Source organism: Homalodisca vitripennis, chromosome X (genome assembly GCF_021130785.1).
Source record: "Homalodisca vitripennis isolate AUS2020 chromosome X, UT_GWSS_2.1, whole genome shotgun sequence".
NCBI classification, from domain to species: Eukaryota; Metazoa; Arthropoda; class Insecta; order Hemiptera; family Cicadellidae; genus Homalodisca; species Homalodisca vitripennis.
This window is the reverse complement of record NC_060215.1, coordinates 100,731,672-100,749,009: the sequence shown is the minus strand read 5'-3', so window position 1 is coordinate 100,749,009 and position 17,338 is coordinate 100,731,672. Positions and strand designations below refer to the sequence as shown.

At 32.5% G+C, this 17,338-nt stretch overlaps 1 protein-coding gene across 2 annotated transcripts; it reads right to left on the bottom strand.

Annotated features, from left to right (window-relative positions):
- Window positions 1–8,530: 8,530 nt before the first annotated feature.
- Window positions 8,531–12,609, bottom strand: LOC124369749. 2 transcript variants are annotated; one of them, XM_046827821.1, is made up of 2 exons: window positions 12,470–12,609; window positions 8,531–10,031 (listed from the first exon to the last, which is right to left on the bottom strand). In XM_046827821.1, the coding sequence occupies exon 2, from the start codon at window positions 10,025–10,027 to the stop codon at window positions 8,777–8,779; it is 1,251 nt and encodes a 416-aa protein (XP_046683777.1). In that variant the 5' UTR covers window positions 10,028–10,031; window positions 12,470–12,609; the 3' UTR covers window positions 8,531–8,776. The 2 variants fall into 2 exon arrangements, with proteins under 2 accessions (XP_046683777.1, XP_046683776.1); XM_046827820.1 differs by lacking the exon at window positions 12,470–12,609 and adding an exon at window positions 12,274–12,426.
- Window positions 12,610–17,338: the final 4,729 nt, after the last annotated feature.

The window sequence follows — 17,338 nt, the reverse complement described above, 5'->3', positions numbered from 1 at the left end:
AGTGACTTAATACTAATTTCAATAATTAATTGGTATATGTGTAAAAAATATGAAACATTTTTGTACGAAAAATATTATTTTAATGTTAAAATTGCAAAACAGTAAAGTTTTGTAAATTTGTAAAAATTGTAAAAATTATTAACGTTTTTGTCTACATTTACTAAGTGTTTATTTATAAAAACTTTCTATTATAGTAATTGTCAGTGGGATCTTGGGAATTTTACATATTTTAACCATTTTATGTAAATTTTGGATTATTAATCGTTGTAGCTGGTTACAAGTCGTCGGTGTCGTAACACTTAAGTGCACTCACTCACTCACTCGCATGCCTTGCCCGCCTCGTCTCGCGTTCATGTGTCTTGCTCACTCTGCACTTTGTTCAGTTTTGTACAGTAACATTTCCGTTATTATTGCATACTAATCTTAGTATTAATCTGTTTTTTCTACTTGTAAATATTCAGGCATAATTTAATATGCATAATATCTTTAAATTGTATTTTTAACAAGTGAAATTGTAACTCTTCCCTGAGGGTTTAAACAGTGACAACATGGTAAATTACATGTGAATAAAATCAAGTGGGCGCTATTTGCACAGAAGCCCTTAATTGGCCTCTCCTGAGGTCTGAAACTTGTAGTGAAATGGATCTACACTGCAGTTATCATGCTACCGGATATATTATGCTATACTGGCATGGTGGCCCAGATCATGTCCAGTAGATGGTGGTCAGAAACTCACTAGCCTTCAGAGCTGGTCTGTCTGTTTCGTGGGCCTTTGTAAATACTTTCGGAGGTGCTGCGGGATCTGCGGCCTTCAGACATCTGTCTTAAAATAGAGGTCAGGTAGAGAACAGCCAGCATGTGCAGACACTCTACAATGGGTATGCCTTTCTATACTTCTGTTTCCAAAGTACTTCCCAATTCAGTAATTGACATGATAAGTAGCAGGTTATACAGACAGAATAATCAATCAGCAAATCCTATATTGTTCATGTTGGTTCACATTGCAACTAGGAGTGCAAAGAAATTCCTCTGGTTTCAAATGATGTGATTCTTTGTTTCACAGACAGCTCTCTTCTAAGCGGAAAGTTCTGTCTCTTTGTGGTCGGCAGACCTTTTCAATGTCTTGGGAATTACTGTACTATTTTATAGGTAGAGATTTGCTGCTTCATTTCTGTCTACGCTTTCTCTGGTCTTAGAATGGGACTACCTGGTTTTCTCAGACAGTCAAGAAGTCCTGCTAGCTCATGATTCTATTCAAATAAATCCATTTCTATAATATAAGTCTTGCCATACATTCTTGCAGCTCTCTCATACTTTAATCGTGCTCAGGTGTAAACACTGTAGAATTGAGGGCAATAAAGGGGCTGAGGGACGTGAAGAAAAGTCTTGAGTGGTCAAGTTTTGCTGTATCTGAGCTAGTCTATGGAATGGATTCAATCATGGTTATTACTGTTGTCAATTACTGAGTTAAGCCCTTCCACAGGTGGAAAAGCCAGTCAGGTCATAGGCATAGTTAGAAGCTTCTTGGAGATCTGAGTGCAGAACACGCTCATTTTCTGTGTGAATTGGTTAGGAGAGATTTGAGAAAAGTTATTGCTTTTATTGTGAGATATAGCCACTTTAGGAATCATGTGGTAAAGATGGGAAATGTGTAATGGTAATACTTTATGCTGCCTCTGCAACTAGTACACAGAGCCTGATGAACATTTTCTCTAGGATTGTGTAGTTCTATTGTCTAAGAGGAGATTCATGGAATCACACCTCTAGAATAAATAGATCTTGCTATACTGAAAGTGTTATTCTTCATATTACGTGTTGTGTAAAGTCATATGAAGGAACTCAAATGGCCTTCTGCTTTACAGTATCCATAGGACGGTAAATAAAGTAAGTACTTGAGTTGTCTTTTAAGTATCCTTATCAAAGAATTCAGTCCATCCCTGTCATATACAATGTACCCATCATTAACCCATTCAAGAACAAGCCGTAAAATTTTTGTATAAAGATAAAACCTATTAAGAAAAATTAAAGAAATATAAGAAATCACATTACACCCAAACACAGGCAGACCCATAGGCCATCATGTCTCGCCACGCTCGCTTGCTGCAGGGGTGTATGAAAATCAATATCCAAATAATTTTATTTTTCATAAAAGTTTACTAAATCCGTAAAAATGTTGTTTTCAAATTGAATTAAAATTATCAATATGAATTTACCCTATATTTGCTTTTTTTGTTTTGGTTTGTTTGATATGTCTCTCACAATTATTATATATGTATTTGTTATAACTCATTTATTACTTAAAAATTATAAAAAGTATTCTTTTTTATTTTAAAGAAATTATGGTACGCCACATAACAAAAATAAATGATTATTTTTTTATACATAACAATTAAACTGATTTAACTTTCTGTATCATTTCGGTCATAAATGCCAGTCATCTGTTCATTTCAATCCAGTTGTCTTAAATTGCTCATATATTACACTTAATATTACAGTTCAGTATAAATAAATGTGTTCTTTGAGATTATAAGACACACTGACAGAGCTATTCAAAGTGCACACTGGCCAACACATGCATCCGATAAATTTAAAGCACTGCATGTGTTATGTCTGTTATTTTATATAAATTGGTTATATTTACACTAATATTGCATCGTTCTAGAACCAGTAAAATAATCAGTGTGAGTCCGTTGAATGTTTGATATATGTATGGATGATAGAATGGCTTGTACATTTTTACACAAAGCTTCTAAAAACACGGTGCCTTTTTTGCTTTTGATGTGTTTAGTAATGTAATATTGTTATCATAACTTATCTTGGTTTATAAGACATAAGACTCGACCATTGTAATAGACTTGTAAGATTTCTACATGCAAAAGCTGATGTAAATGAGCTGAGCAGCAATGCCTCGCCGCAAGCTTCACGCAGCTCAGCCTTGCTGCACAACCGAACCTATTTAAAAGCCTTTCAATTTTTAAAATGTTAGAATTAGTTAAAGCACTGTATACATATGGCTTGAGACTAATGTTGCTGAGAAGAACAATACATCTACATAGAATTAGTATTGCAATACATGTTGATGATGGTGATCAAGTTTGAGGGTAGTAGTTTATATTTTTAATAATTTGCAGCTTTTTAAGTCTGCTTCTGTAATTAAACATGAACAAGAAACCATCTTACTATTCAATAGGTACATAATATCACTATAAATAGAATGTGAATAGCATTTGTTTTAATTTTACGCTGCATTTCTTTGCTAAAAGACATGGTAAAATTAAATTGGCTAAAAATAATGGTTTTGTTTTACTGTCATGTATAGTTTAAACATTTATTTTAGGATATAATGAGCAATTTTGATTTTGTTAAAGTGAGTATTGAAATAATGAAATCAAACATCTTTACTAACTGAAAAAATTAGTTATGAAAACCAAGTATCTGCCTATTTGTATTTTTAGCAGATTTATTTGTTAAATTAATTATACAGTTAAATAGGGTGATTTTGAAAGTGGTGTCAATTGAAATATAGGAGCATGCTACTCTGCCCATGTGAGGTAGATTTATTTTCCATCAGAAACTAATTGTAAGAAAAGTTGTTAAAAAACCATATATTTTTAACAAATTTGTAACAGATTTTCAAAGTCAAATGGACCAAGGATGGAAAGTGGAGATTTCAATATAACTTTTAAAACAAAAAGTATTAGTTTTATAAAGTATTCTACAAATAGTTATTTTATTGTTAATTATTATTTGGTACTTAGACCAAATGAAAAATCTAAAGATATACTTTGTGCATGCTTTTGTATCGAAGATAATTTCTATCCTCTGTGCACCGTTTTGTACCCCATCCGTTTTATCCGTTTGTCATCTAAAGTAGCTGTTTCAACTATTATAGACTCTATTGCAGTGTGTCGTTGTAAATACTCACAAGTTGTACATATTTTCTTGTACATTCGTTCAGAATAATTTTCAATAAAATATTATTACACCATTATTAATAGCTGTTTATGTTTTATTATAACCTTAAATTGCATATTGCAAGTCCTGGCTATTGATTGAAGACTATGGCTATATCCCAACTCTCAAAATCTCAGGAGGACAGTGATCTATAGTTATTGATTCATTCAGCCCACTATTTAACTTGAAAAAGTCTTATAGTTTAACTCTAAAATAAGCAATAGTATTTTACCTCATCGATATAAAGCATTAGTTCCCGAACTTTCATCGAAACATCCTGGTGTATCTCTAGGTTTCCAGAATCAAAAAATGTCAGTATCAGTAAAAATATACATTAATATGAAAATAAAAATTGTGTCACATAGATATATAAATTATATTCTATTTCTAGAACCTTAACTATAATTATTACCTTTATTGTGCTAATTTAGCTTAATTTGAATGCATGAAAGTAGATTGCAACACCGTTGTTAATGCAAAGTTCAAAGTGAGGTGGTGTTACAAATTTGACCGGCATGCAAAGCTAAGTGTATGCATTGGATACTACAATAATGGTGGCAATGTTGCACCAGACAATTATCTCTGATCACCCATTGTCTCTAAACTATAGTGACACTCTCACTTATCATTTTGAGAAATTTAGATATAATATGTTTCTGACTCAATAAATAATAGTTGTTCAAAGATTTAGTTAAAATTCAGAGATACCATTATTCGGTGCGCCCTCTCTATATGATTAATATGGCACATCAGCCAGCTTTTTTCTTGAAAGCTCCGTAGACTGTGTGCATGCTTAGGCAAAAGTCCTCGCTCAAATGGCTCAGCTATTCGTGCGCTTAATGATATATAAATGTAACCTATACTAAAAAATGTTTATCTTGCTTGTATTTAGAATAAATATGGCCATTTTAATTTTGGAATGTAAAATTTTCATTTCTTGTGACACAAAACTAGTGTACATTTTTAAATTTATGATGCAAAATAAAACAATTTTACAAGCAGCTTATAGTACTTTCTAGTGCCACCTATTGTGTCGCAAAACAACTTTAATTTGATGGGGAGACTGGGCAAAAAACGATCTTTATTGAGAATTATCAGAGAATTTAGAATTACCATTCTCATAGTTTTAATGGTTTAGTTGAGAAACACTCTTAAATTTTTCAGTAAAGAAATATAAAATTCCAAATTTTGAATGTCATTTAGGTGAATTGAAAAAGTTATTAATTCTCCACAACTAAATCATTCAAATGATGAGAATATCTGTGGGCATGATCAGGGTCAGTTTGCCATAGTATTTACCATTGAGGTAAACGCCCAGTGTACTATCCTTATTTTCTTCTCTAGGCACCAGTTAGCCAATGATCATGACTACAAATGTTTTAACTGATAATAATCTGCAGGGAATAGAGCTGATCAAACTGCTTGTGACCAGATGATTTCATTGTACTTCTTACTCAGGAGTGATATACCATTACTTAATTTATTTTTAGAATCTGTAGAATTTTGGTTACTGGCATGGGCTCTGAATATTTATTTGCCGGTCCAAAAACACAACCTACTGTTATGTGCACATGCAGGTTTAATAATATTTTCTTAGCAGATACATACTAAAGCAACCCACAATAAAGTATTCCAATGGTGACTAGTGCATCTGAATCTCTCTCTACACCCAGCGCCTAACACTGTCACCAATATGTGATAATAGCCATATTATAGCGGAAACAGTTGGTGGTCAGTAGCAATATAGCATCACTGCCTCAAATGTCACCAGACTATTTTGGTGTGGCTGCTTTTGTAGCTGTAAATAGTATGCATAAGCATCTTTACACCACTGTACCCACGTTTTGTTTGAATAATTGTTACAGGACACGTTGAAACTTTAGAAACACTTAGTCGAATATAGTTGAGAGAAAACACAACAGGCTGGCTAAGCATTGTCAACACACTTAGATGTGGCTACATGGAGTTAAGCCGACCATTAGTACTCGAGTTTTACATCATCAGGAATTTATTTCCTGTCAATCTCATACCACACAGCAACTGAGTTGATCGTGCAGACTTTCATGCTTCATGCACAGTACAACATACATTCTATACATAGTTTTCAAAAAGATTAATACTTCACTGAACAAAAATATAGCTATAACAACTGTAATTTAACTGTATAATAGGTATTATGTATATAAAGGCTTTTTCAATTTTGGGGCACAGGTAAATGTTCCAATAAGTGCATTATTTTTCAGGATAATTCACTACATTATTAAATAAAAAATACATTTTTAAAGGAAACTTTACAAATCTATTACATGATAATAAATAACAAAATGTGGATTACTCGATTACCACACAATAGATAGAATGAATGATTGAGAATTGGTTAAAAAAAGATATAGAAATAAACATTGAAACATAATATTTTCAACTGACAACCACCTTGATACAAACAAAAAGTTTCAGTGGCTTTTGTATATTGCTTCTACTAATCTTAACCCATTCCACTTAAGCTGGTAAAGCTTCATAATGCAACAAAGACGCACAAGCTCTGATGGGGGATGGACCATTATATTGCTGTGGTTTATATAGACAGACATACTAATATTGCCGAGGTAACACTACCTTCGGCAGTCTTGTGGTTTGCACGCTCAAACTAGTAGTCACCAGCGATAGTAAATTAACAAAACCTGCTCTTTTAAATCTGTGTTAAAAATTAAACATTTTAATAGTGATTTACACACCCAAGTTAATGACTTTAAGAGCTTCATAACATGATCAAAGCCAAATTTGTTGGACCACAAGGTCAAGAATAAAAATTGAGATGGTAATTTGATAATTATTCTTTTCATATAATTCTAAAATTTTGTACTCGAAAACAGTTCACTTGAAACTGTTTTGTATCAAAATTTGGTCTTAATCAGAACACAAGTTTTCGAGTTATGAATTTTCAAAGTTGCAGTTTGGTCGAAAAGCTCCAAAAACCTGTACCTTTTTCATTGTTATGTAAAACCCTAATTGGGAGCGCCGAACATGTCACAGTTGAGGGGTATCAGTTGTTTGTGTTCCTGGCTCATGCAACCATACCTGTAAAGTATTCGTGCTCGCTTATGTGTTGACGGATTTGGTTGATAAAAGTACCGATAGAATAGTTATGAAAATTTCAAAATAGTTAATATCTTGTAAAATTTTTTAACTTATGTAAAATAGCTGATGCCTATCAAAATATGAAATGTTTGCTGCTACCAGCTTGTGCAAGCGTACATTTAAAGTGGTCATGCTCGCTTATTCATTGAAGTATTTCGTTGAAACAAGTACCGTTGGAATTGTAATTAAAGTGCTCAAATAGTTGGTAACTATACTGGTGATTTTGTAATGTGACTTTAAAAATGTTAAACAGATGCCATTTTGTTACTACTAAAGAAAATAACACAATAATTTTGATAAATTTTCTCTTATACATTTGAACCTATAGTCCAAATTTGTTTTATTTAGCTTAACAAGTTTTCGAGATAGTAATTTTTCAATAAAAAATAACAAAATGGCGGCTAGGGACTAAACAAGACATTTCTCAACCTATATTTGTATGACATATTTTGTTTGAAATGATGAATACAATCACTCACAGAAGTTTGTTACACCCTGTGTTTATAACAAAAAATCATTAGCCTTCCAACAATTAAATAAATAGTTTTCCAGAGTAAAAAATATCTACTTTATAACAAAGACATCAAGATACTCACAGACACCTCAAACTATATATGTCATATCACTCCACCATCTTAATTGTTTTCAGTAAAAAAAACATGTTGGAGCAAAGCTGTTGAACCTACTACAAGAAGAACTGAAGAACATGCCAGAACAACATCTGAAGAAGCGTCTGATGAATAGACCTTACAGTGAATCAACTTACAAAAGAAGGAACACTAAAGACTAATTTTGATTTTTGACTACTAATTAAAAAATATGATGCATTACTAATCTCCAAGTTATGTAATAATGTATGTAGTAATGTTATGTAAATAAAGAAATTTTCTATTCTATAAACACAACCTAGGGTTTCCCCCCAAGACATTTTGTTAATACATAAATTATGTTTTCCAGTTCTAATATATAACCAAGAATTTTATTTTGATCCTTAAAATACTAATACCCTACTCCTGATCCCCCAAGCTACTAAGAAGTATTCCAGACTCTCAAGTAGTCAATATACAAAATTACCCTTTCCCTTGAAATTGTTTACTGACTAAACAACCAAACCATTAGTAAGCAGGTTGCTACAGTGGTAACTGGCACTGATTCAATGGTGTACTAGGAAGTATAACTGTATAAATGACAACTGCTTTCTGGTATGTTGTCTTAACAATATACTTATTTAACTCTGTTGGCTATTTATGCTAATACATGAGATTAAAAAGGAAACATTCATTAATAAAATTATTTAGGTTAAACTGATAATTTACTAGTCTCTTGTGATGTTTTAAGATCATTTGCTTGCAACTTTTACAGTACATTGTTTTTATTTTTTAGATAGAAAGTTTCACATTATAAATCTGGAAATATGGATCAAAGAACAAACAATTGGTCATTCCAAAATTGAAACAATTGTTATATAATATTGCATAACAAAAGTTAATTATAGAAACTTATTAAGCTACTACAACAGTTTATTTTAGTTTCACTTTTACTATATAGTTTATGTAATATAATTTTTAAGTTCAACGAGTAAGAGACACATTTCTACCAACAAATACTTTCTACAACCAAAGTTGGTTTTTGAAGATTTAGACCAAATGTACATCTACATTTTCTCTTGATTTAAGCAATTTTTTTATAGCTGATCCATTTTTTGCATCAAATATTCAAAAACGCCTTCTTCAGCAAGTAAATCAAGTACCTTTGGGTAGAGTTTACGAAAAGTTTTTCCCTCATACAACTTGTAAGCAGGACTCTCTTTGATGGGTCTTTTTAAGGTGTCTTCTGTTAGTAAACTCTCCATGTCTGCCTTGCCATCAGCAATACAAAAAGGCAGCATCATAAAAGCTATCAGAATCACTAATGGGCTTTGAAATATTAGTTCTGATTTGAGGTTTTCATAGGAGAGTCTTTCTGGGCATCCAAATCTTTCAAGATTTGTGTTTATGTGATCGCAATACAAATGATAAAGATCATCAAGTTTCGTTTCCCGAACTTCAAGATTAGGGCTTGCCCCTAAAAATGTCACAAGTTCTCTGATTGGGGACGTAAATTTCAAACTCTGAAAATCAAAAATTTTTAGACCAACAACTTGCCCAGCATCATCATACTTAAACATCATATTGGTACACCATGGATCTCCTTGTATTAAAGCTTTTATGGAATAATTTTCTTTCTCGGTTTGAAGATGAAGTTGGTGCAAATTATCATTTTCACATGCTTTGTCAATAAAATCGGAGATTTTTTTATAACAAGGTTTATCCTCCAAATAGGCACCCATGCATTTTAAACTGACCAACCACATTATTCTGAATGCTTCTTGAAATTTCTCAGCAAAAACCTGTCTTTCTTCAACCAATGACTCAATAACATCAGGACGCTTTTTATAGACTGCCATGGAGAGAGCATGAAGCTTTGCTGAAGCTTTGACATAAAGGCAACAATGTTCATAATCTAGCAACTCATGACGATCTGCCATCAAGTATCCTGATGTCTTCAAATCCTCAAGTACTACACAAAGTGGCCTCGGAGAGATGTAATGTTTTGGAACAATGTCATGTATTTCTATCTTATAAGTTTCACTAATAAATTCATTATAGTATTTGGGTTCCCTTCCATAGATATCTATAGCAAAATCACTGAATCCCTCCATAAACCCTCCAACTACTGGTGATTTTATGATAAGAGACGTGGACTGCACGTTGAGTTCATCACCTATATATTTGAATTCTAATTTGACTCGGTGAACAATACAGCCGTAATTGTTACCGGGAGGGGCAGCAGGCTCAATGGTGAAGCCAATGACAGTTATTTCTTGGTGGCTATCTCCTGTAGACTCCAGGCAGGCTTTGAGAAATTCTGCCGATATCCAGTCTGGAGCTGCCATACTTCTGAAATATTAATAACACTGTAACTAAAATCATAAATTTGGACTTGATTGTATATATATAATGAATACTCTTTAACTTCTGACCAAGAACTCTTAAAATAGTCTTAAATGAATAAAATATTACTTGTTTACAAATCATTAAAACTATCATGAGCCAAACACCTGTAATACATTTCATAAGTATGTGTGAAATAAAATAAAAAATAAACAGGACTTTCCATTAAACAACGTATTATTATTATTAGCAAACTAAACAATGTGGTATCTTTCAATGAATTATTCCTTTCACACACAGTGAATGGAATTACTTATTTAAAATAATCACAAAAGTTGAGAATGTATCAAAAGTCAATCCTAAAAAATGTATCTATACCGTAACTATAATTAAATTATTGTTCTCTTATAGCATGTCTCTGAGTGGATCAATGAAATAAAAGTAATAATGTGATTACTTCTGAGGTGCACTCAGGACCATACAGTATCCACTTTATGAGGTATGGCTATTAAATAACGAGACTGTCGATGTGGATCAAGGGCATATGCGTCAACTGCTATTAATCAACAGCTGTAGCTAGTATCGCTTCTGTAAACAACACCGTTTAGTCAGAGCATACGTTCACGTTATGGTTTTTTTTTTTTTTTTGCCGGATAAAATGGTTAGTGTAGTAGTAGCAACGAATTATTTTGAAATTTCACTTTAAACTTGGAAAATCTTCTATTGAAATTTACAATTTACTGAGATGTGTATGGCAGTGAATGTTTATCACGAGCACCTGTTTTTGAACGGTTTAAGCATTTTAAAGATGGCAGAGAAGACGTTGAAGATGATTTTTCTTTTTTTTTAAGGAGAGACCGATCCCCTTTTAAGCCTTATTCTGTCCATCCTCATGGGCCACTGGCCTGTGCGAGGATCTTATCAAACAGAATAAGGGTGAGAGTTGAAACAGTACAAGGTCGATGGTACTGATAAAAAGTGCAACAGTCACAGACAGGATTCGAACCTCCGTTATCTCTAACTCAGACTCAAAGTCCAATGTCTTAGACCACTCGGCCATCTGCACTCCCATTTGATTCACGACCAGGTTTCCCTTAATCATCAAAAACGGATGAAAATATTGAAATAGTTGGTAATTTGCGGTCTGACCATTGATTAAGTATTTACGCTATTGGTGAAACTGTAGGTATTGATAAAGAATAAGAACGGCAAATGTTACATGACAATTTTAACATGCGAAAAGTGTGTGCTAAAATTTTGCCTAAAATTCGAACACTGAACAACATGAAGCTTGAAAAAAATGTTTGTACTGACACTTTGTACATGATTGGAAATGACCCAAATTTTTCAGAAACGATAATAACATGTGATCAAATGTTTTTTAGTTATAATCCAGAAAAAAGCACCAATCCATGTACTGGAAGAGCCCAACTAAAAAAGCCCAACTAAAAAAAATATAAATACGCTTACTTGAGATCAAAAAAATGTATTCCTTTTATAATATGGATACTGCCACTAGCCTAGATTTGATAGATTATGAAAGTCTTATCACCTTAATGATTTTAATTGTTGTGGCGAGAACCAGCTCGAGTAACAACAGAGCGTGCAGATTACTTTCATTAACTTTAATTTTACTCGATTTATATGAACGATATATCATATTTATAATAAAATGTGCTAAATAAAATTATTTTTATAAAATATTTGTACAATTCTAGTATAGGCATGATTCCCTAAAATATCCTATTAGAGTTCTGAAACATTCTGCATATTGCATATAATAATATAATATATTAACATTGCAATATTATTAACACATTTATTGTGTATATATTTTTATACTACAATATTTTTTTAAATATCAACAAACAATATTCGACTTTTAAAGTTTATCTAAATTTAGATAAAGAAAAAATATAAACTTCACACTTGTTAAGGGTAGATTAAGCTTTTTATTAGGTAAGAAAAAGGACAAATTTCAGGCTAGTTGGGTTTTCTAAAATTGCAAAACTACAGAAAAATTTACTCATACACTATAGAAGTAACATTTATTATAAGAGTGTCACTCAACGTTTTAAATTTGTAAAAACATGTACTGTTACTGTTAAATACTTTGGAGTTAATTTTTAATCAGTTTCAATGTCTTATACTAATAACATTAGTAACATTACCCATTAAATAAAATCTTAATAACATTACTTAAAATCATATTCAGTACCATAGCCTACATTAGTTGATCAGTACATACCTCCTAATATACAATTAACTGTTTGGTAGTTGAAGTGTTACAGAACGAAATGAACATTATTAAGAGGTAACATTATTTGGAAGAATTGCTCCCAGACATATGACAGCTACAGTCAACTAAGAAACTGAGGATTATGGCTGGGATGTGTCCTTGGCGATAACAATCAGAGGCCATTTACATATAGGGTTATACTCACCAAATTGCTCTTTTCCTGTGTTCACAGAGGTAGAATAGATACAGCCTCGACAGGCAAATTACTAAGCCCATGAGATTACTTACATGACTGTGCATTTTACACAAAAATAACAGAGTGTCTTTTAATGACTCTATAATTTGAAGTATTTTCCTTGAACTGTAGACTATGACTGGCTGTATTGTCTTAAACAAATGTTTATTTTCTTACTAGATATCTTTGTGAGCTTAAACCTGACATGAATTAAAAAATGTTTTCTCATTTTATATATTATCTGAAAACCGTAAAGATCAGTTTAAAGGAACATAATAATTTTATATTTATTAGAACTTTTGACTAGGTCTGAATTAAGGTCAGCTGTTCCTTTTTTATTTTAAGATTGGATCCCTTTGCCTGGTTATCAAAAGCATTTCTGAAAAAATCACTAAACAATGTTTTTAAGATAGTACTGTTAATAATTTTAAAAAAGGTATTGCTATTAACAGTTTAAATTCATTGTAGTGAGAATTCTGCATGAAACTCATAAATATAACACCTAAAGAACTTTACACTGGATGAACATCACAGGATAATCATTTTTAACCCTATAAGCACTACAAGTCATGATTGCAATGCACTAGAGTGCTGCTGGAGCGAAATCGTAAATGAGCTATCTGAACACACAAGGTATCAAATCAGGATGGCTGCATGGTCTAAGGAGCTACTTTTGGACACGAGATTTGGTCTGGAGTCACACCCATTTGCATTTTTTTGTCTATACTGTTTAAAGAAAACCACTCTATTTGTGTCATTTTATGTTTTGCAAGGCATTTATTATTCAATCCTAAATGTAATAATAGCGTTTAAGTGTTAAAAACCATTTAAACCATACCTAGAATTTTAAGAAAAATGACTAGCAGTTAGAGGATTAAATAATGATAAGAGGAATTCTATACTACTCATCCCATACAGTAAAATGTACAAATTTCGACATTCACAATAACTAATGGTCAATGTGATAGCATGTATTATAACTAATTAAGTTTTTATTTCTCTCTAGGCATAATTGCATTGTAAGAAATCCAGAAATGTATTAATCCCATAAAAATTTGTATACTTACTTACATACTAACTCTTACTCCTTGGCCTCTCAAAACCCAGATTGGCTTTAGCCTCACCAACAATGCACCTCCATGCACTTCTATCTTGGCTTATCCCAAGATCTTTTCCTGTCTTCCTCAGGCCTACTTTTGTCTGATCTCCCCACCTTATTCTTGGTCTTCCTCTTGGTCTAGTTTCCTCTGGTCTTCCTTTCCACACTTTTTGTACGACTGATTCCTCTTCCCTTCTTTAACATGCCCAGCAATCTTAATCTTTCACTTCTTATATGAGCAACCACATCCGGTTCCTGGTTCATGTCTCTTAGTTCTTTATTTTTTTCTAATTCTCCAATTTCCTCCCTCTTGGATAGAGCCATATATTCTTCTTAACATTTTGTTTTCAAAAATAATTCAATTTCTCTGAGATTTCCTTGTAAGAGTCACAATTTTCATCCATACAGTATAAAATGCTGGATCATTACTTTATACAATCTTATTTTGGTTTCAGTTATTAACAATTAATTTACTTTTAAGTAGATTTATAAGGTTCCAGTAGATTCTCTCTTCTGCAGCTATCCTGAGCTGTATTTCAGTATCTTGTGTGTTGTTACTCTTGAAGGTTGTCCAAAGGTATTTAAATCATCCACTTTCTGAAACTTACTTACAATTTAAAACATCCAGTGTCACTTGACTCTGTTCATGTCATCTTCATATACTAGGTTTATTTTTATTGACTAATAGTCCAACCTTTACTGTTTCTAATAATCTCTATTAATGTCATGAGATACCCGATACCCCCCCTCTTTCTGCAAAAACTACATCATCCGTAAAAGCCAGCATATTCACTTTCCCTCCAATGTTTGGACCTTCTGGCGCACTCTTTGTTGTCTTCAATGCATTTTCGATAGCAAAATTCAAGAGGAGAGGGGAGAGCCTGTCTCCTTGCCTTACTCTGATTTAAAATGTACCTGTATATTCCTTTTCTACTTTAACCTTTCCTGTCTAGTTGTTTAAACATATTCTTACCTAGTTAATTAGCTTGCTTGGTACATAATTTCTCTTCATAAATTTCCAGATCTCTTGTCTATCTATACCTCCATATGATTTCTTGAAGTCCACAATGAATACATGGAAATCTTTGTTATATTCCCAATACTTTGAGGCCAGCTACTTCATTGTAAAAATCTGGTATGTCGTTGATCTCCTTATAAAACCTGTCTGATGACTTCCTATTATGTTTAACCATGTGTGTCTAATAGGTTAAGCACTAATTTTGATAATATTTGTAGGCTCAGTAAGGAAATCGCTCAGTAGTTTTTGCAGTTGAGTTTGTTTTCTTTCTTGTATGTATTATGACTGCTTCTGACCATTCTTTAGGATTTTGTTCTATTTCCCATATTTTCAAAATTAGCTTGACAAAGTAGTAGGTTAATTCCTTACAGCCAACAGTTACTAGTTATACTGGTAGATCGTCCTTTTCTTGAGATTTGCTACTTTGAAATGTTTTTAATATCGGCTTTTCTCCTTTAAGTGTCAGAATTTCGTCCTCTTTTATCTCTCCCTTGTGTCCTCATCATCTTCTTGGTCTCCTCCTGTTCCCCCTCTGTTTGATAATTTACAAAAATAATCCTTCCATATTTCTGAGACCTTTTTTGGTTCACATTACACTTGCCTTGATCGGTCTTTAATATCCATGACTTCAGTTCTTAACCTCTTTTGGAAGAATCTGACACTGCTATAAAAGTCCCTTACATTGTTTTTTATACATATTTTTGCTTTAGTGTGTCATTTATATATTTTCTTTTCTCTGTTCTCAGTTCATGGTTAACTTTCTTGTTAATTTGTCTGTGTTTCTATCTTACTCCCTGAGATGGGTGTGCTAACAAATTGCTTTTTTCATTTCTCCATTTATTCACCATTTTCTGACATCTGTTACTAATCCTATGTTTTCTATTGTACCGTTTCTTCTTAAAAACTTTATTGGCTACTTATTGTATTGTAATCTTGAAGTTGGTTCACATCTTCTCAATACCGTCTTGCTCCACCTGTGTGTGTTATTATTCATGTATTAAAGTACTGAAAATTTGATTTTTTCTTCTTTGTTGAACCGCTTATTTCGTGACTCACAAAGCATTTCTTTTCTTTGATCTTATTAATATTTATTTTCTTCATTTCAGCATTTTTTACATTATTTACATCACCAAAAAAAGGTCTGTGCCACATACTGCACCGCTTAGACCTTTTATCATATTAACTGATCTAAATTTCTTTTGTTAATGAATACGTGATCTATTTCATTTGCTACATTTTAATTTCAATCTGATATATTATTGCATATGTAACTGACTCACTTACGTATACAAATTGTAACCTACTTTTAGAAGTGCTAGAAACCAGAAACTTTGCACGAAGGTGCCTTTTGCTGCATAACTAACAGAAGAAGTCTGAAATCCTGATATTTTTCATGTTTAATGCAGGACTTTTTGAAGCTCAATAGCAGATAAACTATAAGACCTAGCTAAAATATGATAAAAAATCGTTTGTAGTGAATGAAGGGATCTACAAAAAGGTCCGGTGTGTTTTTGCTCTATCTCAGTTGGTTAAGATGCAAAACACTCACATGGTTGAAATTCCAGTTATAGTAAGTAGACAGGAACAGAGAGGCAAGACTGTGAATTGGTAAATGACACCAAAGCTATGTTATGCTATATATTATATATACAAATCATAATTTATTGCTATTATTATTATAGAGAGACTTAACTTCACTGGTGACATTGTAGATAGGTACAGAAGAAGTTTTAAATTGGTTGATTAAACGTTCTTGTCATTTAAAGCACTCCATGAACTTTGGTCAAAATCTTAAGGATAACTTATTATTAGATAAGGACAAAGCTAATTATTTTGGAAAACTTCTTTCTTAATTAGCTAACATCAAAAAAAATGTAAACTTCTGATGCAATTTTACCTGTAGCAGAATAATTTTCCTCTGGTAATTGCATAAGTTTCCAGCTAAGTTAAACACCTGGTAAATTCAACCTTTGATGAACTTTTTGAGATACTTATCTGTCCGATCTACTTATTCTCGTAACAAACCAACTCCCTCAAGAGAAAAATCACCTGTTCTTTGAACGCCCGATAACGTTTATAACTTCCTCTCCCTGACATCTTCTCTAGTATGCCCGGATCATTTTGTACCAAATGAATGAAACACATGGGGTTGGAGATCTCTGAGGTCATAGTAATAAATACTCTGTATTGCAAAGTTTACTTTTTTGTTTAATTGAGGCAAATAAAACCTACAAGTACCACTGTTAGATATTAAAAAAATAATATCTTGCCGTGTTGCTGCCAAACTAGAGTAATAATTAACTTAATAAAATGTGTGCTTTGTCAACATCTTGGCTCAACATTGCAGCTGTAGGCACGAAAAGGAAGATTGAATTAACGTAGTCCTCAAGGAAGAATCGTTCTAGGACTCAAGAAGTCGATAATGAACTCAAACTCGCAACGGTATTAGCTACTTATCGAGACAACTTATCATCACAACAACATGGTCTCGTCAGAAGAACATCACCACAACTTATATCTGTAGTAATCTGGCAAATACAACATTATCATAGGTAAGTTACTTTAGTATATAAATTTACTTTATAACACATTCAAAATAGATGTCTCTCATGAAAGGGCTAATTTATAATACAAAAATGTAAATTTTACTTACAGACAAGGTGTGCACGAGGTGGTAACTGGTGAGCTGTCGGACAGCTACAAAGTTTAATAGAGAAAAAGT

Excerpts from the sequence above, each read along its gene's own strand:
- LOC124369749 (XM_046827821.1), bottom strand. The coding sequence starts at position 10,027 with ATGGCAGCTCCAGACTGGATATCGGCAGAATTTCTCAAAGCCTGCCTG.